The sequence below is a fragment of the Neodiprion lecontei genome, chromosome 6 (assembly GCF_021901455.1).
Source record: "Neodiprion lecontei isolate iyNeoLeco1 chromosome 6, iyNeoLeco1.1, whole genome shotgun sequence".
NCBI lineage: Eukaryota > Metazoa > Arthropoda > Insecta > Hymenoptera > Diprionidae > Neodiprion > Neodiprion lecontei.
In genome coordinates this window covers 20,912,192-20,933,127 of record NC_060265.1, presented here as the reverse complement: position 1 = coordinate 20,933,127, position 20,936 = coordinate 20,912,192, and the positions used below count along the sequence as shown (strand labels likewise).

Here is a 20,936-nt window from a genome sequence, read left to right as displayed (position 1 = left end):
AAATCACACAATTTTCGCAGTAATGTTTTACGCACTATAGCAATGTTGAAATAAATTGTTAGTATAATTCATTTATATACGAAGTGCTACTCATATATGGTAGAATTTTTTAACTAATTTTTATGTGAGTGAATATTAAATAGTGATGTATACATTGGAAAATGGTTGCAATTATCCATATGGTTTTGAATATTATCACACATGTTTTTTCTACTTCGATTTATGATTTCTAAGGCTTTGACCCACACAAATATTGGGTTCATCCTAGCATAGATAGTGTGATCATCCATCGCTTACGAAAGCTTAATCATAATTGAAAAGAAGAAGAAGAAAAAATATCTTTGGTTGTAAAATTATTTAACAAAATAAGATACTGCCATCTTGGTCAAACGTGTAAGGGATGCTCAATTTCAATCGACAAAAGTGATAAAAAAAATTTTAAGATTGCGAAATCGAAATGAAAAACGTTGCAATACATTGAAATTATTTGCGGAAAAATATCTAGTAGAGCTCTAGGATAATTCTGTTAAACTATGTATGTGAAATATAGGAGGATAATCGGGTCTTTCGTCGTTTTCATAAAATTCAATTTGATATATAATAATTTCAAATGTACAATTGTTTGCCATCAGAGTTTTGGTAGAATTAGATTAAAATACTAATTGTGGATGGGTTGGAAGGCAAATAACTGTATTCTACTTTCTCAGTTTGTAATCAAAAACTTATGTAGAACATGCACAAATTGAGGTATAAGATTTCTCTTGGAGTTTGTCAAACAAAGAACTGTTTAGGATTTGTATTGTATCGAGAAAAATAAATTTTTTAATTGATATAATGTATATTACTAGATTCATATGTAATTATAACCTACTGCCTCTAAATCTGTGTATTATGAAAATATACTATGAAGGAACTAATTACAAATTAATAGAGTGAGGCACACGACAAGCGAGACGCTTGGAAATTCTGAACTTATTGACATTACTTTACCGAGTAGCGTAATTATCCTTTGCTGAGTTACTATAATTTTCCAAATAAACGACATTGACACAGCCGTTGTGTCATAGGTATCATTTGTGATATTTTTTTGAACAGAGAACCAGAAATACGAGACGTAACGTATTTATTTATTTTTATAAAATAGATACTTGTTACAATGGGCGTTCACGGATACAAAAAAAAAATGGTTTTTTTCTCAATTGCTATTTGCAAACTGCAAAATGTTAAATGTATGAGATGTTGTATAATAAGGACTAAAAGGAATTTATACACTTTTCATTCATTTATTTCTCATGCTTTTATTTTAGAGCACCTAATTGAATATAAAATTGTTGTATGCCTACATGATTTTTTTATTTTAATTTTATCGCATGATTATCACTATATGTATAAACTATATTCTAAATATATGAAATATTAGATGTAGGCTTGTGTATATAATAATATATGGCACGTCAGTCTGTTACTTTTAATTACTTACGTCTAAATATTAAATACTATCGTAGATTACTTATCGTCGTTAGTTATTAATTATTATTATTTTTGTTTTGTGTTTGGCATCGAGGATTTTAACACTACCTTATCATTTCCATGTACTTTTGCTTATGTTTACTCAGCATGTCCGTTACAGTTACCAACTGTTTTATAGTTGGCTGAAATGACAAATATTAAGCGATAAGTATAATGCTACAAATCACAGACGTCCGATAGATATAAGATGGTTCCTTAATGTATAATCACCTGTGATTTAGCAAGACCTTGCAACTCCTTCAGATGGGAAACACAAATATGGTGCAATGTAGCAAGATCTCTGGCAGTATCCGACGCACACGTGGTCTTCCCTCTGAGATCAGCACCTTCAGAGTCTGGCTTTTCAATTACATTCTAAATATAAATGTTGAGAAAAATCAGTTACCAGAGCTCGTATCATTGACACTGTAGTAAAAAATATACTTCAAATAATGTCCGTTCTTACCGATACTTGATCAAGGAAAACAACCATCCTCTCTTTATTCTTGAGAATAAACGGGTTCACTACTTCCATATAAGGTTCCTTTCCACCAAATTCGACAAGATTGGCCAAGTTTTGTAAACATTTCGCGACCATTACCAAGGAGCTAGATAAAAAATATTTAATCACAGTTTAAGAGGGAGTGAAAAACAGTCTAAATACACACTGTCTCATTAAAGTGCTTAGGTAAGGTTCTTCTAATACCGAGCTGCTGCAGGTGGTGGCGGCTCTGCTATCAAGTTGAATGATCTAGGATTCAAAATTGCTGGGCACAGGAGACGTAAGAATATAAAGCCACTAACAACTCTTGTTCGTACTAATCTTTCGTGAGGCCATTTAGAAACCACAGCTCGTTGTAAGCAACCACATATGTATCTTAATGTCTTTGGACAGTCGTCTGGACTCATGAATATACTCAGTGTAACTTCATCCAAAATCTGCACATATAATTTTTTTTTTGATTCTGTTCCACAAAGAATGACATACCACAATGATCACATCAGTGATCTAATATACAACAATTCACTTCATGTAATGAATTAACCATATGTACACACTTGTAACAAAAACTCTGCATTGCTGCATGCGTCTTCAGGGGAATCCATTTTAGTGGGATTCAGTTCACAGCTCTGCTTACTTTCAATCAATTTTACGATAGTATCTCGCAGGGCAGCTTTTAGAAATGAAGTACAAACTGACTTCATGTACAAGTCCATAAGAGTTGTTGTGAGGCTTGCTGCTCTGAACAACGTTGGGGTTTCATCTTCTTTGTCTACCTGTGAAAAATGGCACCAGACTTATTAGAACGTGCTTTCAATACGAAATATGAGTGAAACGGTATGCATTATACTCCGCATGCAAGGACTCTCATTTTTCCTTAATTGTTTCATTGAGTGATTCTTCAATTTTTTTAATATCCACTGAAATACTATTCAAACCTATTACTCACTTCTGCCTGGTTCAGGGACCGAAGAAGGTCGGCCTCTTTTCGTTCATGTCTGTAAAAATGGGAAGTTTTTTTGTAGGTGCATACAATTTTTATTTCAGCAGTCCTGCAATCTTACAAGCAAACTCATTTCTTTTTTAAAACAATTACAAGTCTTGATTTATTTCCAATCAGGGGTGGGTCAATAGTGTTCGAATTGAATCGAATATGCGAATAGTTCCAATAGATCAAATAATTTAAATGGTTCGAATAAGATCAGTACAGTCGAACTGAAAATTAAATTATTAGAAACATTTGAGTTACTTGAAGTTTCAAATTATTCGTGATTTTGAATTATTCGCACACTCCTATTTCCTGTGCAAACATCCCGGTTTTATCATTAGTGTAATTTCATGATAAAAATTAAATTTAACGATCTTTTACTGCACCTGAATATTCTAAGTAGACTATTGGCCAAAGGTATTCGATCCAAGTGACACACATCAGCTAAAGCTCGCACAACATGTAATTCCGGATCCAGTAGCAACTGCTGTAGAGGACTGTATTCTTCTGGTGGCATTGCCAAGTCATGTCTATATCTGTGAAATTAGTTCATCTTGAGTCTATGGTCACGGGTTTAAGTAAATGTTTCAATTTCTGAGTTCAAACTTACCTCAAGCGTAAACGTAGAGCACCCCATTCGCCGATTGGGGTAACTCCCGACAAGGTATACCATTCTTCCATTTCTTCTCCATTAGCGAGGCTAGTCAATTCTACTGTCAATTCTGCTACTTCCGTATCCTTACTCCTCTTTCCTTTGTTGTACAACGTCAACGTAAAAGATACGACATCAGGTGGCACATCCCTGTAAAATATTGTTTTTTAATTTACGCCTCTCACTTACTAATGTGATGTCGCAAACCGATCCAAGTATGTTTCTTATTCAACGTTGGAAGTTAAACACGTAAAGACAATTGGTGCACTCACTCAAGGATGAACTCTTCATCCCACAACGGACTTGCGCCAGTCTTTACTTTTGTTCGTGCAACTTTTACGTTGTTGAGAGCGACTATAATGAATGGATTTGGCACCAATTTGTAAGGTAGCCTGTGTGCATCTAAAATATGTAAATGCAAGGAACGCAATTCTCGTAAGCGGGCTACTTTCGGTGCTCGCGTTAGTTGAGAAACACACAACGGCTTCAATGCGTTTACCCAATCAAGAGAATTTTCGGAATTCTGTGCTGCCAAATATGTTATAGTCGATAAACAAGGCAAAGCTCTTTCCACTAATTGAAAGCAATGTGGTCGATCAAATACACTTTCGTGAACCTGGAAATTATCATGTCATCAGTGGTTTGTCATGTTCTTACAATTATACTCAAGTTTGATGTGTAATATTTACCTGGTACAAATAAGCACAGCTTAAATCAATTAGACCTTTTGGTTTTGTTCTTTTCGGGTTGTCATATAAATATAGATGTGTGTCTGTCGCATCTACTTGCAGTACAAAATACAGTGCCTTCCATTTTTTATTTTTTTCCGACTTCTTCTCCAAATAACCATGCATTTTAATTCCCTTGTTTTTCTTAACTCCAGATTGCTCGCGGCATTCACGAAGAGTTGCATAAATTTTTTCCGCATGTTGCACTTCTGTATTGACTCGGACACTGCCATCTGGTTCTGTGACCATAGCTTGCACCAAAGTGTGACCTTCAACGATTTGTTCTTTTCGGTATCTGAAAAATAAATATTAAAGTTTATTACTCAAAAACTTGCATGCTCACTTCAACTATTTTTTGAAAGTAAGGACATCCACCTATTTATTACAGCATCGAGACATTCAAAGGTTCTGCCACCCATTAAATATCTGACCCCTTTCTTTTCAATCCTAAACCTTTGTATCTGGTTATTTATATGGAAAAACAAAGAGTAATCTCCAGGACTGTTATCCGAGGGTCTGACCTGTGTAATAAAAATTTTCTAGTCGATTATTGATAATTACAATGATATTGGAAATTGTAGAAAAAAAAAGAAACCAACAGCTGTCCATGATGAAAAATTTACATTAGATCATCAAGCATCTATCACAAATGTTTACTACAAGTTTGAACATAATAACTTACTAGAAAACTTCCCGGCCCTGCTTTCACCAACATATCAACGGCTTCACTCTTAGTAACGTTTGGATGGAACCAGGAAAATACGGTATTTGGATCAATCGAATCATCTAAATCCTCGACCAATTCTCGGAATATCAATCCTTGTTCACCGGTCCGATGAGCAGTAACCCACAGCCATCCATCACCCATATCATTGTGTACAAAGAATATGTCACCCTTCTGGAAACTCAGTTCATCTGTGTCTGGCATTTTTGTATATGGCAGTATTGCAACTATTCTTTTTTTGTCATTAACGGGCTCAGGTGGAGGCGTTGGATGTATTAAACGCTCTCGCTTTAGTAGATCCGAGCAATGTGTATAGTATGCAACTAAATCGGACAAGCTGTTGAACTGGCGACCACCTGAAATAATTGTTAGGCGGACAGATTATTAAACGGAATTAGTTGGAAACCGACCGATACTTGAATTTACGTGATGCAATATATAGCAAAATACTTTTAGTATTAGGTATAAATACACATTGAGGTCCTTTTCATATGAAATGCGAGAATAACAAAAAAGTAATCGGGTCGACAAGCTTCCAATAAAATGACATTGAATTGCACAACGCACCGATGTAGTAGTCTCCACATACTGCTGTAATTCGGAAATGGTTTATGCCAGTACGCCCCAAATAGGACAATACATAACTTCCGGGTTTTCTTTCGCTTTCTCGCACCAAATAGCTTCCCATTTTTGCAGCACCTCGTAGTCTCTCTTCTGCAGTAAACCTATCCAATTGTCCGTGGTACCACCTAATACCATGTGATTGAATTTGCATATGAATTTACGAAAAATATATCATATACGTTATAATTATTAGTCATCAGGCTATATCACATCAGGCAAAGCAAAAAAAAATTTTAATTCGATTACTATTTGCTGATAATTTGCGAAAATTCCTCTCAAAGTAACTTTTGAGTTAAGGAAAAACATACCTTCTGTTGGCTATCAATATGGATAAAATAACTGATTGATAGGAAAATTCCGAGCTTCTGATAATAATTTATAAGCTTACTGGTTTTCTGGGGGAGCAGTCAACAGTGTTGTATTGGCACTATCAGGTTCTTCTGTATCCTGGAGATCGTCTGGTATGTTTTCCAAGAAAGGATCAAATTCGTTTTCCACATTTAATGACTCAATCGGACCTCCATCTTCGCTTCCTGTACTAGGTGATCCCCCTTTGCTATTGTGTTCAACCTAAACAAGCCAGTTCCGAATTAATTTTGAGAGTATCACTATTGCAACTCCATGAATATTTAGTAACAATTATGATAGTAATACGACAAAGGAAATCAGTGTATGACTTGCACACTGTCAGAATGAAGCTATGACATGTGACATTAGTTCATTTATAGTGTGTACATTGTAAATAATTAACGGATAAATTTCGGAGAGAACGGGTAATTGTGCTGAAAGTAATAGGGAAGTCGTTCTGTGTAAAAGATGAAGACGGCAGATAAGTTCGAGCCGGAAAACCTTCATATAATCAAAACATGACGTGTTTAAGGATAAGAGTCACAACATTTCAGCAAAGTAATAGTATTACTTATTGTTTGTGACAATCAAATAATCTGACATGTGTCTACAATAATAATCGGCTTTTTACCTTTGCACTGTTGGATACGCTTGGGCCACCTCGCACAAATTCCGCCATTCCTAACTCACATATAAAGTTACTACAATGGTAATTGAATACAATTGATGTCACTACCGAAAACTACATACAATTATGCGAGAATTTTACACTGTTATTGAAGGAATATTGATATTTTTATATATATAAAATGTATTGACGTTTCCCGACGGCCATTTTGTTATCGCATGGCACCCATCAACTAGGAAGTTTGTAGACGCGGACGAAATGTGGATAAACTGGATGAATCGGTGGGCGACAACAACGAACAGTGAGTTCGCTTATGAAAGAGAGAGCGAGAGTGAGGGAGAGGGGGGAAGAATAGCTAGGCAGGCACATGCAGCTACCGCCACTACATGGGAAGAGCAACAGAGAGTGCGGGAGAATTAATATCTTCTATCCTTCACAGAACTGATTCAATTTTCTTCTCAGCGTCGTGAGGCATCAGTCATTTCCGAGCGGTCGGCGTGGACTGACATGTTCTTATCGTTAGTATCAGTTCAACATTCAGACCGCGTTGTTCGTTCAGTGTACTTACACCATACTCATCTGTGAATAACACACGAAGAGCAGCGTGTAGCCTGAAGAAAAACCGAGTTACTGAAATAAAAACATCCTAGGAATGTTGAAGGTGAATTTCGTGTCTCCAGTTTCCATTGTTTTGAGTAACTTCAGATTTCAGTGATCTCTATTTTGGTCTCTGTGCGTTGTGTATCAATTTTATTATTTTTTTAGCTGATTTTCGGTATATGCGCAGTTGCATTGTTAAAAAGTTTATTCAGTCGGTTTGAACGGACAGCTGCAGCACAAAATGTGAGTGTTGGATCGGTGTTATTGCGGTGCGGAATTTTGGAGTATAAGGGATTAATGAAGATTTGCATTAGATGAAAAGTGCGTCGCTTCACCAATAAACCTGAGATGCTACAAGAATTACTACATGTAAAAGTGTGGAGCAGCGTAGAGTCGAGGTAACAATACTTATTTTAATTATTAATTGATAATTCAAGGTGGTGCATTTAAAGCTGAACTTTTGTTCTTGCATAACATGCAATGCATAAATATGTAACTAGACAACAGTAATAATTAATTTGAAAACTGAAAAGCCAATTTGCTAAATTAATCCAAGTGTTCTGTTTTGTTTTTCACAGATTTAACCAAAGACTTCCAAGTAACTTTTCCATATCTCTGCAACGTTGGTGAGTTTGCACGTGTTAGGTTATGGGTATTTCCCCGGGATTCCTCTGTCACGTAGCGTGGCGGTAACGATTGCTACGAAAATCTTCGATTTCTTAGCTGTATGGATAGGCTCATTCACGATCACAACGTGCTTGACTTTCAGTAAATTTGCACGTTGCTAAAAGTGGAATGAGCACCGCGACAGGTAACCATCGCTCACTCGGCACTCGCGAGATCGAATTGTGATGTAATAATCCACTTTTGAATTTACCGATGGTGTCGTTAAAGTGGTGATTTCACCTGAGGTTTGAACGTATTCAATTATTAACATTATTGTTAAATCGATAAAATTCCGAAGTCTGGCATAACGTAACGTAATCAAAATGCATCTTATGTTATATATCGTGTTCAATCTTAACAGCCAACAAGTATTGATCAACTGCAAGCATAGCTCGCTTAGAAAATTGCTAATTGTCATACAGGATGTTTTTAATCAATTTTACAAAAGTTTAATGTACCGGTAGTTTGCCAACATTTCCTAAAATAATACATACCATATTAGGGTTGGCGGGAACAACCGCGATACTGTATTCTGAGTAGGCAGACTGTGGTACAAAAACATTTTGCTCAAAACAGGTAACCATCGAAAATGTGAGTCAGTGACCACGGCGCAAATGATGAAGAATGATGTGTGTTGGAAAAAATGGAGAATCGTTTAGATCGAATATAGGTAACCGGGTAGGTAGGTGGACGTTTTGGGATCCGTCGCGGGGTTTATGCATGTGTGTGTGAGTCTCTCTTTTCCGTTGGGTGGCATCGTTGGGAAACAGGCGAGGGTTAGAAGGTCGCGATGTACCGTGATGTTACTAACTTTTGTAATCCACAGCGTCAAACGATCACAGAAATTTTTTTCCCAAAAGACTCCGTATTCGAGTTTCGCAACCATTAGTAAGCATTTGAATATTAACGAGATTGAATTTTCCACTTCTTGTGACTCTGCAACCATTTTTCAGTCGTTATGCAATTCAATTATTTAGTGATTACCGATCGTTATTCCATTCAATTGATCTCTGTGAACGTCTGAATAGGCAAAACGCATCTCTGGACCATCTATCGCGTTCCGTGGTACGCTAGATGAGGAGAGATGCTGAGCTCGAAGACTTCGCGTCGAAGAGGACCGCCGACCGTCACGCCACACAATAATGCATGCCCTTCAACCTCCCTCCTCATTTCAATTCGATTTGTAATCTGAGAACAACAATCCGCATAACAGTGTATCTGATATCTAAAAGATGTAGATGTGGATTGGGTTTCTACAGAATTTTTAGGACAAGTCCCACATACTAAGAATTTTTTGAGAGTTCAATCTGTCGCGCCTTGTTGCGCATAGATTAATCACGAGAATTGGACGCAGCTTCATGCGCGTAAATTAATAACGGGAATCGGACACGTTTTTTTGCGCATCGATTTTGCATACAGTACATAAAAGAGTTACGCACTCTCAATGTGCTGATTTTTCAGCTCTTCGGTCAATTTTTTGACGAATAATAAAGTTTTCAAGTTCCACGGCGCCTTTTGCGCGTGGACTTGATACCTTTCAGTTATGAGAGTAAGCACCGGAATTTGAAAACCGGCGCTCAACGCGCAGGAACAAAAATCTTTGTAGTGTATACTGATAGTGGAGAATCTTGACGTAAGTATTTATGAAATATATCTGAAATTTACAGAAATATTCGGTCACTGATCGTATTATTTTCTGTTTCAGGTCAACAAAATCAATTTTTTAACAAATGCACTGATAACTATGCAATGTTCAGTTGGAAAAGATATTCACTGTAATAACTCAAAGCAGAAAGAGACGTCGATTTAAATCATTTAGAATGTTTTTCATTCATCAATACAATTAATAATCGAAAGCGACGAATATTAAAGTTAATATCATGTTGGACTCGACCCATTTTTTGCCAATGTTTGAACTCATGTGATTGTGCTAACCATACCTTCGTCTGTTTCAGCTAATCAAACCTTTTGTCTGCTTCAGCTAATCAAACCCCTTGCTTGTTTCAGTAAATTAATTTGTCTCTTTCTCGTTAATTATATATTTTTTCTCATCTAAGCTTGGTATATTTCTGTCTGTATCGACATATGTCACTAATTATATTTTCATCTGTTCCAGGTAACCGAATTTTATTGACTATACTGCAAGATATGTACATTGATTGAAGATACATATTATTATCTTCAGTTAATGATACAAGTTAAGTATTAAAAATATGTAGAGAAATATACATAAGGTATGCATAGGAAAAACTGTATATTTCGATTCTTGGATTAACTTCTTCGACTATGTCTCGCATCCTTTGCATCAAGAAAAGGTTTTGGAACGAAGTTCCTTATCGCTCGTTCACCGTAGGGGCTAGGCGGAAAAAAACGACACCAAAAAACCGACACTTTTTGGCTATAGTGCTCGTTTGCTATAGTGCGCGCGATCTCCCTCTCTCTCTCTCTCTCTATTCCAGCGTGTGCGCGCGCTCTCTCTCTCTGTCTCAGCGCTTGGGGTGGGAGACGGCAGCAGCGGTCTCTCTCACTCACAGCGCACGACTATACTTCGCCCCTCTTTCTCTCTCCTACAGCGTACAACTATACTTTGGGCCGCAGCGCGCTCTCTCACAGCGTACGTCTATACTTTGCCTCTCTTTCTTTTTATATCTTTCAAAAACACATTCGTACGATTTTATTACCATTCCTTCATATATTTGATTTTTCATTTAATTATTCTTCAATTAAACGTTCTTAATTTATTCAATGAGCAGTAATATAGCGTAAGGAACTTCGTTCGTACCGGCTGTCCCATGACAGCTCTCATGTTTTTTAACTCTGTTAACAGCAGGTGCATGTTTATTGTGCATCTATTTAGATGACATTATTTTTGTTGATTCGATGGAGATAGATTGACATTGCCAAATGAGGCCCAAATGAATTTGCGTACTTTAAAAGTATACGGTGTCTATACGGAGTTGTATTAAAATTTCAGTCTGTCCCGATTCGTCATTCCATAGGCATAATAATTTTCGACCCTGTATTATCTGGGTACGGGCGGTGAGCGATAGTAATATCAGTTCGTGTCGCTTCTACTTGCCGACATCTTACCGGATTGAGTACGTGTGTAAGGAAGGATGCAGAAGGCGCTTCTCGACGATGAATTTAAGTCTACCATTTTCGATCGCGAAAAGCCCCATAAAGCTAGCAGTCTTTATGTATCTTCAGTCAAAGCCTCGTTTGTATTATTGCTTTCCACGCCTGGTCGCAGCTCCTCACTCTTTCGAGTGAACAATATATTCATGCATTTTGATTTGTTACCCAATGACCATTTAATAACAGTTTCTTATGGCTCGAGGAGATCAATTGTGTAATTTCACTCTTCGTATTTCCCACCATCAAAGCATTCTGATTAGTTTGCAAAGCTTAATCGACCAATCAAAATGCTTGGATGGTGGGAAATGTGAAAAGTGAAATTACAGATTGGATCCCTGGGTCCTTCAGGACTACCAAGGCCCACTTACCTGCTGGTAACAAAAATTTACCCAATGATAAGCGTCTTTAAATTTTTCCGTCACAACCGAAGCTTCCGAAATAACGTCTAACTTCGTATATTATGAATGTGATTCATGATCGCGATAGCTAATTTTTCACGGTTAAAGTTTGCCGCCAAATACGCTCGATAGCATTTATATCTGGGCATTTATTATACTTATACCTACTTACAATTACTTGATTTTAATTTTGAAACACGTCGATGTTTACGTTATTTGATGCGTACCGTGATAACTTTACCGTGAGTGCAGTTATTATGTTTTACAATAATTGTTAACATACTTCACTTTGTACTGTTATGAAAATAGTATTCATCACACCTGGCGAATCAAACCGTGGACACAATATTCGAGAGTTCAACACAATCATTGTAGGTATACATTATCGTTTTAATATGTTCTCGCTATTACGAGATAGTTTTGCCCTTTCATTAGCCGTACGAAATTATTTTTGAAGTGCAAGACATCGATTTGCCTATATCTTTACAGTTTTTCTAAAGAACAGTTTGGCAGTTTGACGGTACTTACTATTCAATATTCCCAAAGAGTTTTAGGTTATTTATTTGCAATCTTGTACTGCAACGATGATCAGGCACTAGCGTATCAAATATAGTAAACATTTCGCATTCAAGTTTCTCATAGTCATAATTTATATTGTTTTCGGTTACAGTTGTATTATACAACAGCACAATGGATATTACAGCTCCTACTGAAGTTGAGGACGATATGTCTGAATCTTGGTTAGATCTTCTTAATGAAGAGGAGGATGCTCTTCTGAATGAAGCTGTTAGTCACACAATCAGACAATTGAGTGCCGAGATTCGATCAAACAGTACAAAACCGTGTGTTGCTGAAAAGCCAACCAACAATACTTGCAACGATAATGAGACTGCTAAACCGGATGTGAACTGTTTGAGGATAAATGATGAGCCAAAAAGTAGTTTTGCTGATGTGTTACTTTGTAGAAATAAAATGATAGATATTGATGCCAAAGGTAACGCAGACCAAGCATTAAACAAAGTAGAAGATAACTCGCCGACCTTAGGCAAGAGGCCAAGAGAAGATAGCCACAATTCTTTACCAGCAAAAATATCCCGAAATAGACATAACAGCAGTTCGAGCTCAAGTACAAATTCGTCAAATACCAGCAAAAGGAAAATTGAATATGAAACTGATCCCTCGACATTGGCACGAAGGCAAAAGGACATTGATTATGGCAAAAATACAATCGGATATGACAGATATATCCAATCTATACCAAAGTAAGGAGTGTGTTTGTACAATATATAGTTTCCCAAATTTTATGAGTGATTTGAATAACTTAATTGCATGATAAATATTCTATGGACTGACTAAAGCGTTTCAGCATATTTAATGGTTAAAGTACTATCAATATTTTCTTTCCTTTTTCACATCGTATGTTGATATTTCAGAAAAAACCGTGCTAAAGAACATCCGAAAACACCTCCAAAAAACATTAAATGTAGCCGAAGAGGATGGGATGGGATGGTAAAACTATGGCGGCAGCAATTACACGTTTTTGATCCGCCTGATACAAATGATTCCAAAGTGGCTCAAGAAAAAGATGGGTCTACTCAATGATTAGTTTATTTTTTTGCTAAAGCTCTCCATTTTTTCTCATTGCCATCATCAATTTGGAATGAGCCGTGAATGGTACATGATACACAAACTGTGATTATGTACAAAACCGTTTTGTACCATCTATGTATTGTAGCTCTTTTCTTGTTTCATTTTCTCAATTACATAAATTGTGCAAAAACATTTTGCCATTTATAGATCCGACTATCTGTATTTTTTATAAGAATTCATTTGTGTTACGAGCTAGTTGTTTAGTAAGTAATAAGACTTTTCTATGCTGCACTGCAATATTGTAAATGTTATAAAAGTAAATTTGTTAGTTTGTATAAACATTACTTAGTTGCATATTATTCTATAAGAAACAGTCAAGTTTATTTAAATCAATCTGAAAAATCTGTAAACGACCAGTGAACTTTATCAGCACAATACCAAATTCACTTAGTATTTTTGCGGGCAGTATTTCATTTAATTCAACTCATGTACTTATTAAAAATCTTATGATGAACGCCAGTGTTTATTGTTATTGAGATATCCACAATGAACCTGGTCTGTGCAAGTAAATCGTTAATTTTGTGTGCATGTTTCAATAATTTTTTTATATTTTGCATAACGTCAACAATTCTAACTACAAAGTTTGTTCTGATACGAAACAAACAGAATGCAGCGAACAATGAGTATAGGTATGATGAATTTATAGGGAATTCGTTTCATTCTGTAGAATGTTCACAGCGAAAAACTTTGACCGTTATTTCTGACCTTGATACTGGGAAATGTGTTCTCAAAAAAAAAATAACAGAATAAACATAAATAATAAATATTCTTAAAAACGTATTTATTTGAACCTTATACTTTCTAAAAAACAACATCCTTCGCTAAACATATGATTCTTCTTATTTTTAATTCAACCTGAGCATGTGGACAACACTTTAGTTATATAAATATTTGTTGCATTGGAAATTACCAATCAGATTATTTGCAAAAACAATTATTCAAAGTCAAGTCGTATACAGGTATAGTATGTGTGACTGCACTCGAATCTTTAGAAGTTTTAAGAGGTTGGCCAACTGTAGAATGCTAATCAGACCAAGACTTGTAGCAGAAGCAAGCACTTGTATAGAGATAACTTGATTAGCACTCACCTTGTTTTATTTCAGACATACTACAGTATTTCTTCATCGATCACAGAAATTTTATACAATTGTCACATAAATTATAGAATTATGGTAAATATTTCACTACAGCGTTTCAGTGTAATTATGAAGTTTATAATAATTTGGATGGTTATATCCGAAGGGCTGCAGATAGATTTCAAGTTTGAGTATTCTCTTTGAATACTGGTGAATATTTTTTTTTTATTACAAAAACCGTATCATTCTGAATTTTAGTTCAAATTTGTACTTGACTAATACATGGAGGTATCCTCCTATCATATTCAGAAAATAATTCATGAAATAAAGTCAGAATCAGAAGTTTACTTGTATTCAGCACGATACGGTAAATTTATGTTTTATCCTTGATTCCAGTATGAAATTGATAGCCTAAACTTGATGGCTTCAAGTCATTTTTCTGAAAGATATCTGAATCTAATTATAACATTATCGTGATTTACATGGAATTGAAAATGACATTCTACATTTTCTATTTAAATTATCTCGAAAAGTTTCAAAAAGGCATTTTTAAAATTAGAAAGAAATTGATAAAGCTCGATATATTCTATTCCATATTCTTACTCTTAATATTGTCCTGAAATATGAATGAGAAATTATGCATTATTTGAATGGCTGTTTGAAAAATTCTTTGCTCGAGTTTGGATAGAGATAGTCTCAATACCAGGTGTTTTAGAAATGTAATTTCTATCTTATTCTATCATATTGTAGTTCAACAGTGTCATATATTTTAATGAATACTATGAAGCAATTTAGGAAAAAATATTCAACACAAAAATCTGAATCTGCGAACACTTTCTTACGTGTTTGACAATTTGATCAGCAATGTTGCAAGGTTGAAGAAAAGCAGCTGTGTTTTGTGTTTTATTTGAATAGAAAAATGATCAAATTACTAATGTATCTCGTGGCTCATATTAACGAAGCCTAAATCTGAAGCAGGCCAATCTTAGACTAGAAACATGAAATTTTAAGGGTGGGAACTACGGGTTTTTCTAATCCTACTACAATTGGTTCTATTAAAATCATATTTCAAACGAACCCTCATCTTCACATCTAACTTTGATCCGTTCGCTCCTGTTTATAAGTACATCAGGTAGAAAAAGGATTTGAAAATAAGTGTGAATGGTACTACGCTTTGCATCAAGTAACTGTACAGACTTTGTATAGTATATGTTACAGTACCTACTTAATTAGATAAATAACTATACACACAGCTAGAGTCATCGGATAAATGATATATCTATGATGAATCAGTTACAAATTACTCATTTCACTATTGATACATTTTTACCCTTTTTCTGGTAAATAGAACCAGTTAGATTTGCCGTACTTTTTAAATTCATTGCGAATATTCAATTTTGCCTATTACTAAGTAATTTGAGGATATCATCCAGTTTTTCGTTTGTTTTATAATTTATTGTGTCTATTCTTTGTGCGAGTCTCTCCTCCATCTCTCTCAGCCTATTGTCAACGTACGTTTTGAAGTTGGAATCAAGAATATCTGCAGAATCACCAATACATTCCACATTTTGTTTCCTAGGTGCAGTCGTTCGAGAGTCTTGCCTATGAGGGAAATGTATGTGCGTCGATGAGTCTAAATTGACGCCCATAAAGTTTTGATAAAAGGAATCAAGCTCAGGATTTAAATTCTCTACGGGAGCCTCTGATTTTTCCAAAATCTTCTTTGCCCAATTATTAGACTTTGATGACGATCCGGCTTTACTTTGCAACAATTCACCTATAACGTTGTAATCAAATTCTTGAGACTTTGTACTAGGCTTAGAATCTGTAAGGGAAAGTCGTATTCCATACAACCACATAGCTGTGCTAGGATTCTTCAGTCTGGCAAACTACAAAAATAGACACAATTTATACCAGTGCACACACTTTTCACCATTATGTTTAAAATTTGTTTGAATAATTACAGAATGAATTTAAAGTTACCTTGATGCTAACTTCAGGTGTGGGTGGACTCAGGCATATGTCTGCAAAATACACAGCACTTTGTTCAAATTCATCAATGAATTCCGCATGCGCGGTACTGACGTATTCTCCAAATTGCTTGTATAATTCAATTAGAAATGCCTCCGAGACTATGGCAATCCTCGCTATTTTTTTACCATTATTTAACTTAATATCAATGTTGCATGGCTCCCTTTTATCATGCACGTTTCCTTCCAGTCTTATACATGTTTCCAGTGAAACTACATCTTCTAGTTCTGCTCTGTGCAAATGAAAATGAAAATAGATTTAATCATTGGCGACAAGTTCGTTGTGTTTTTCAATTCCCCTTTTTAAATCATAGTCCTCGTTTCACAACAGTCTTGTACTCACTTATAAGTTGTTTTCAACTTTTCAAATGCACTGTCAAATGTGTATTGTGTAATGCGTATCCATTTACGCATTTTGTTTGCTAATTTACTACAAAATTTATTTTACCTTCCAGACGATTCTTTGAAGCTGGTAGTAGAAATTGTATTGTGGAGTAATTTATCGTTGACTATTTTCCAGGTTGAAGTAATATTCAGGTCTCCAGCTTCCAGCTGGCAACACTTTTTTGGAATGCTACCTGGCGGTGATTTCTTTTCAGCACCGCTAACTTCCATTGCATTTACTATGTAACTTGTAAACAAACTGTTGACATAACCGAAGTCAGTCATCAAGCAATTGCATTGAGAGACAGGTTAAATAAACAGTTAATTCTTGTATATATATTGATATCGGGATCTAAAACACGGTTCTGTTCAGTTATATTTTTTTGGGGGGAATTTGTATTAATCACCTTAAAATGTAAATTTCGCGTAAACTTCTTACGTCACGGTAAAATAGATTAATGATCAATGACGTCCTAACGCTCAATGCAAAAACTGTGTGCGAAATTGACGCGTATCTTAAGACGTCGGTATTTATATCTTATTCGGCCGCTAGACGTATCGGTGACGTAAGATGACTAAAGGATATTTGACATGACTTGACAAATCTTATTTCGAGCTTTCTCTGCATACGCCGTATACGTATGTAATTGATTGACCGCTTCTCTCGACGATGAAATGACGTTGAATTAGACGCCGGTAAACAACCCCGTTTTCAATTCGCTAGTGCTGGTATTGATCAATTATTGATTAGCGGTTTAGTTTAAATTGAAGTAGTTCTCTGCGAATCGAAAAGAATAATCACGATGATGATGAAAAACGGTGCGTACTTAATAGCTTGTAAAATAGGATAGTTGCAAATTTGAACTGTGATTATAAATCGTGTGCGACATGTACAGTACAAATTTATTGCGAATTTACTTTGCAATTTGTAGATAATATCTGCACGGACAACTTAACGTTAGACGATAATTTCTTAAATCGTGTACCGTTGAGTGATAAAGAGACTTAACCTACCAGCTTGTCACCCCATATCACGGAGGATAGCACGATGGTTCTTCTTTTTCCTTTTTTTTTACTGTGAGCACGATGGTTACAAAGTCTTATTTCTTCTTGATTATGTCCCGTTAAGGTAAATACCAATGTAGTATGTGTTTATTTATTTTTCAATATTCTATACTTTATTCGACAATTCATTTTTATTTGGCTTCAATCACTTCTATCAGTTTTAGTTTTACTTATTTATGATCCATAAGCTTTCAACTGATTCATTTCCGAAAGCACCACGTGGGGTTCAATAAAGATGGGTCCGGCTTGTCGAGACACCATTAAGAGTCAACGTATTAAATACCCCCGGCTACAAAGCTATGACAACTATATCACTAGGTCCATAAAAAAATTCACTTGCATCCATATTTACATCAAGCTTTGGAAAAGTCCAACAGAGGCGCTAGGTCGTAATTAACGTTATATATGACGTGTGTCATCTTCCATGGCGATTCAATACGAATGAGGTAAATTATACTTAACGTTTGGTATCAAGTTCAAAATTAGGTAATGCATTTTTATTAAGAATGGATATTTATGCCCTATTAATGCTCAAAGACTGCAATTTGACAAAATACATGCAGTTCCTGGCAGGGTTGATAAATCAAATTCTGTGCTTTCTTGTGGATGTATGGAAACCGTATCAAAACATAGCAGTAACGAAAATCTCTCAAAAGTCATACAAAAGACGATGAATAGACATTCCAATATTCAATGTCTAGGAGGAATCCTTAACTTGAAACTTAACTTGGCATCGCATTTTGTATCATTTTTGGCTGTATGTCGTCTGAGTGATTGGTAATTTTCCAAAATTCGCTGTAAACAACGCCTGTGGTTTTGTGGATCGGCAACCCACAATACACCGATGTGCTTATGATATTAAAAGTCAAGACAATTTACACACCGTTTTTATACCATAATCCTCACATTGATAAAATCATAGCTTGGAAATTACCTACACTAATTCCATGACGGGATTGATATATCGTCACGAACTAAACTTTATCTTAACAAAGTTATCCAGAGATACATTGACTAGACGAAAAATTGATAAGAATTATCAAGATTATTTGGGAATGTAAATATATGAACAAAGCTAGAGATCTCAAATTTCTTGCACAAGATTTTAACTCAATTTCAAGGTGTTCGTAGCTCAAATATGAAACTGCGACAACTTGTTAAATACATTATGTCAACAGCTCTCAGTCAAATTGTTTTAACGCAAGTAAGCGCACATCGCGTAACACCGAATCTCTGATTTTGTAAAAGCAGTTAACGGAAAAACGTACGTACATTTTACCATCCGCAAATCTTGGGAATCGGAATTAGAATATTGGCACAGGGCCGCGCTGACATGTCCGCACCTACGACTCCGATCGAAAGCCGCGAAGGTGGGAAGGCGCCTATTATCCCCCCTGAGGATGAAACCTTCTCCCCTTCTCCGGCTGCTCCGCGTAGCGGCCGCAGTACCATCGCTACCATCAGTTCACCGAGTAAATTCGTGCGGTACACACGCGATTTGAATTGTTCTTGCGCCGCCACAATGTCCAAGTACAGAATTGTAATGGTTCGCCACGGCGAGAGCGAATGGAATCAGCTCAATCTTTTCTGCGGATGGTTCGACGCTGGTTTATCAGAGAAGGGTAAGGAACTAATTGCATTTTCACTATTAAAGGAGAAGCGGATTGTAAGACTCCGGCTTTAACTTTTTCAATGGCGGTTTGGTACGGGCATGTCGGTTCCTCAAGGGCAAAAGGTCGATCACTCTGATTTGTCAAACACATAAGCGTCTTCTGCAATAACGCGGCAACACGACTGAAAACTTGCTTCCTATTTATTTTTATTAGATTACGCCATCTCGATACTGGCCTGTTTTTCGAACCGATTATCGATTTACCTGTACCTTACTTATTGCCGATATCGCATATACATTTCACGTAGAACTGATTCCTGATCAATTGAATTGCTCGGTGAAACAAAATTTATCGCAATATAAGATGTTTAAACCAAATTTAAGGAAAGAGCGAAGCGGTTGCTGCTGGAAAAGCTCTCAAGGCGGAGGGTTACACCTTTGACGTAGCTCACACGTCGATGCTCACTCGGGCCCAGACGACGCTTCAAGCTATACTAAAAGAAATTGGCCAGGAGAATTTGCCAACTGAAAAAACATGGCGTCTCAACGAGCGCCACTACGGAGGACTTACCGGAATGAACAAAGCTGAAACAGCAGCCAAGTACGGCGAGGCGCAGGTTCAGATTTGGAGAAGGTCGTTTGATACTCCGCCACCTCCCATGGAACCCGATCACAAATACTACGAAACTATTGTCAAAGACCCGAGGTATGCTGCGGAACCCAAGCCCGAGGAATTCCCTAAATTTGAGTCTTTGAAACTAACAATTGAAAGAACTCTTCCCTATTGGAACAACACCATCATTCCTCAGCTTAAGGAAGGAAAGAAGATCATCATAGCTGCACATGGGAATAGTCTGCGTGGTATTGTGAAGCATCTTGATGGTAAATATCTCTTTGTTGAATTTGTATGCCATCAGAAGAATGATCAAGCTCAGTGGTGGAACAAAATGATAATAGTTGTGGGATTTTTTTTCTCTTAGAACTTAGCAATGAACAAATTATGGGTCTCAATCTACCGACGGGAATTCCATTTGTCTACGAACTGGATGAGAATTTCAAACCTATTGTATCGATGAAATTCCTTGGCGATGAGGAGACTGTTAAAGCAGCAATAGCTGCGGTCGCTGCCCAAGGCAAGGCTAAGTAATCTGTGGAGTATGATATTGCTTCAGCGTGAGATCCGGGTATTATTATCATTAGAATATTTCCCCCATGTGGCTATTTATGAACCAGCATAAACGGTACGTTGTATAAATTATTCAATAACTGTCTATTGTACTAGTCTGAACGTATCTATGAATGAATGTTACTAATAAAATGAATTTTAAGTAATAAGCAAATTGCGTAACATGATTTTTATACAACTGTGATTCGAATATTATGGGTCATTTCAGTAGAATATTACCTCAGGCAGGGATCAACATGTTTTACCATGTCGACGTACAAACGAGGTATTTTAAAATATAGTTATGATTTTCGAACTGGAAAAATTAAATTAAAACGTTAATTATCCAATATTACTATTTCACAGAGATGAATGAGTGAATATTTTAATTCTGAATATGAAAACGTAGGTAACGAATAAGAAAAATTTTATTGGAAAGATTTTATTATCAA

At 36.1% G+C, this 20,936-nt stretch overlaps 4 protein-coding genes across 12 annotated transcripts; 2 read left to right on the top strand and 2 right to left on the bottom strand.

Annotated features, from left to right (window-relative positions):
* Window positions 1-219: 219 nt before the first annotated feature.
* Window positions 220-6,932, bottom strand: LOC107220222 (ras GTPase-activating protein 1). The gene is made up of 15 exons (XM_015658722.2): window positions 6,707-6,932; window positions 6,116-6,297; window positions 5,671-5,852; window positions 5,062-5,459; window positions 4,755-4,900; window positions 4,341-4,674; window positions 3,924-4,267; window positions 3,610-3,801; window positions 3,386-3,535; window positions 2,961-3,009; window positions 2,569-2,787; window positions 2,216-2,448; window positions 1,976-2,117; window positions 1,741-1,884; window positions 220-1,652 (listed from the first exon to the last, which is right to left on the bottom strand). Exons 1-15 carry the CDS (start codon window positions 6,752-6,754, stop codon window positions 1,575-1,577), a joined length of 2,841 nt encoding a protein of 946 aa, XP_015514208.1. The 5' UTR covers window positions 6,755-6,932; the 3' UTR covers window positions 220-1,574.
* Window positions 6,933-11,517: 4,585 nt separating this feature from the next.
* On the top strand, window positions 11,518-13,918 carry LOC107220213 (histone RNA hairpin-binding protein). 4 transcript variants are annotated; one of them, XM_046742497.1, is made up of 3 exons: window positions 11,518-11,877; window positions 12,173-12,771; window positions 12,936-13,028. In XM_046742497.1, the coding sequence occupies exons 1-2, from the start codon at window positions 11,802-11,804 to the stop codon at window positions 12,766-12,768; spliced, it is 672 nt and encodes a 223-aa protein (XP_046598453.1). In that variant the 5' UTR covers window positions 11,518-11,801; the 3' UTR covers window positions 12,769-12,771; window positions 12,936-13,028. The 4 variants fall into 4 exon arrangements, with proteins under 4 accessions (XP_046598453.1, XP_015514191.2, XP_015514192.2 ...); XM_015658705.2 differs by having other exon boundaries at window positions 11,526-11,877; window positions 12,173-12,764; window positions 12,936-13,918; XM_015658706.2 differs by having other exon boundaries at window positions 11,533-11,873; window positions 12,173-12,764; window positions 12,936-13,918.
* Window positions 13,128-19,069, bottom strand: LOC107220219. Of its 6 annotated transcripts, XM_046742495.1 has the most exons (5): window positions 18,980-18,995; window positions 17,657-18,004; window positions 16,707-16,994; window positions 16,212-16,491; window positions 13,128-16,117 (listed from the first exon to the last, which is right to left on the bottom strand). In XM_046742495.1, exons 3-5 carry the CDS (start codon window positions 16,925-16,927, stop codon window positions 15,620-15,622), a joined length of 999 nt encoding a protein of 332 aa, XP_046598451.1. In that variant the 5' UTR covers window positions 16,928-16,994; window positions 17,657-18,004; window positions 18,980-18,995; the 3' UTR covers window positions 13,128-15,619. The 6 variants fall into 6 exon arrangements, with proteins under 6 accessions (XP_046598451.1, XP_015514206.1, XP_015514203.1 ...); XM_015658720.2 differs by lacking the exon at window positions 17,657-18,004 and having other exon boundaries at window positions 16,707-16,901; window positions 18,980-19,069; XM_015658717.2 differs by lacking the exon at window positions 18,980-18,995 and having other exon boundaries at window positions 17,657-18,951.
* A 71-nt stretch (window positions 19,070-19,140) lies between these two features.
* On the top strand, window positions 19,141-20,654 carry LOC107220220 (phosphoglycerate mutase 1). Its single transcript, XM_015658721.2, has 3 exons — window positions 19,141-19,329; window positions 19,704-20,201; window positions 20,300-20,654. The coding sequence occupies exons 1-3, from the start codon at window positions 19,230-19,232 to the stop codon at window positions 20,464-20,466; spliced, it is 765 nt and encodes a 254-aa protein (XP_015514207.1). The 5' UTR covers window positions 19,141-19,229; the 3' UTR covers window positions 20,467-20,654.
* Window positions 20,655-20,936: the final 282 nt, after the last annotated feature.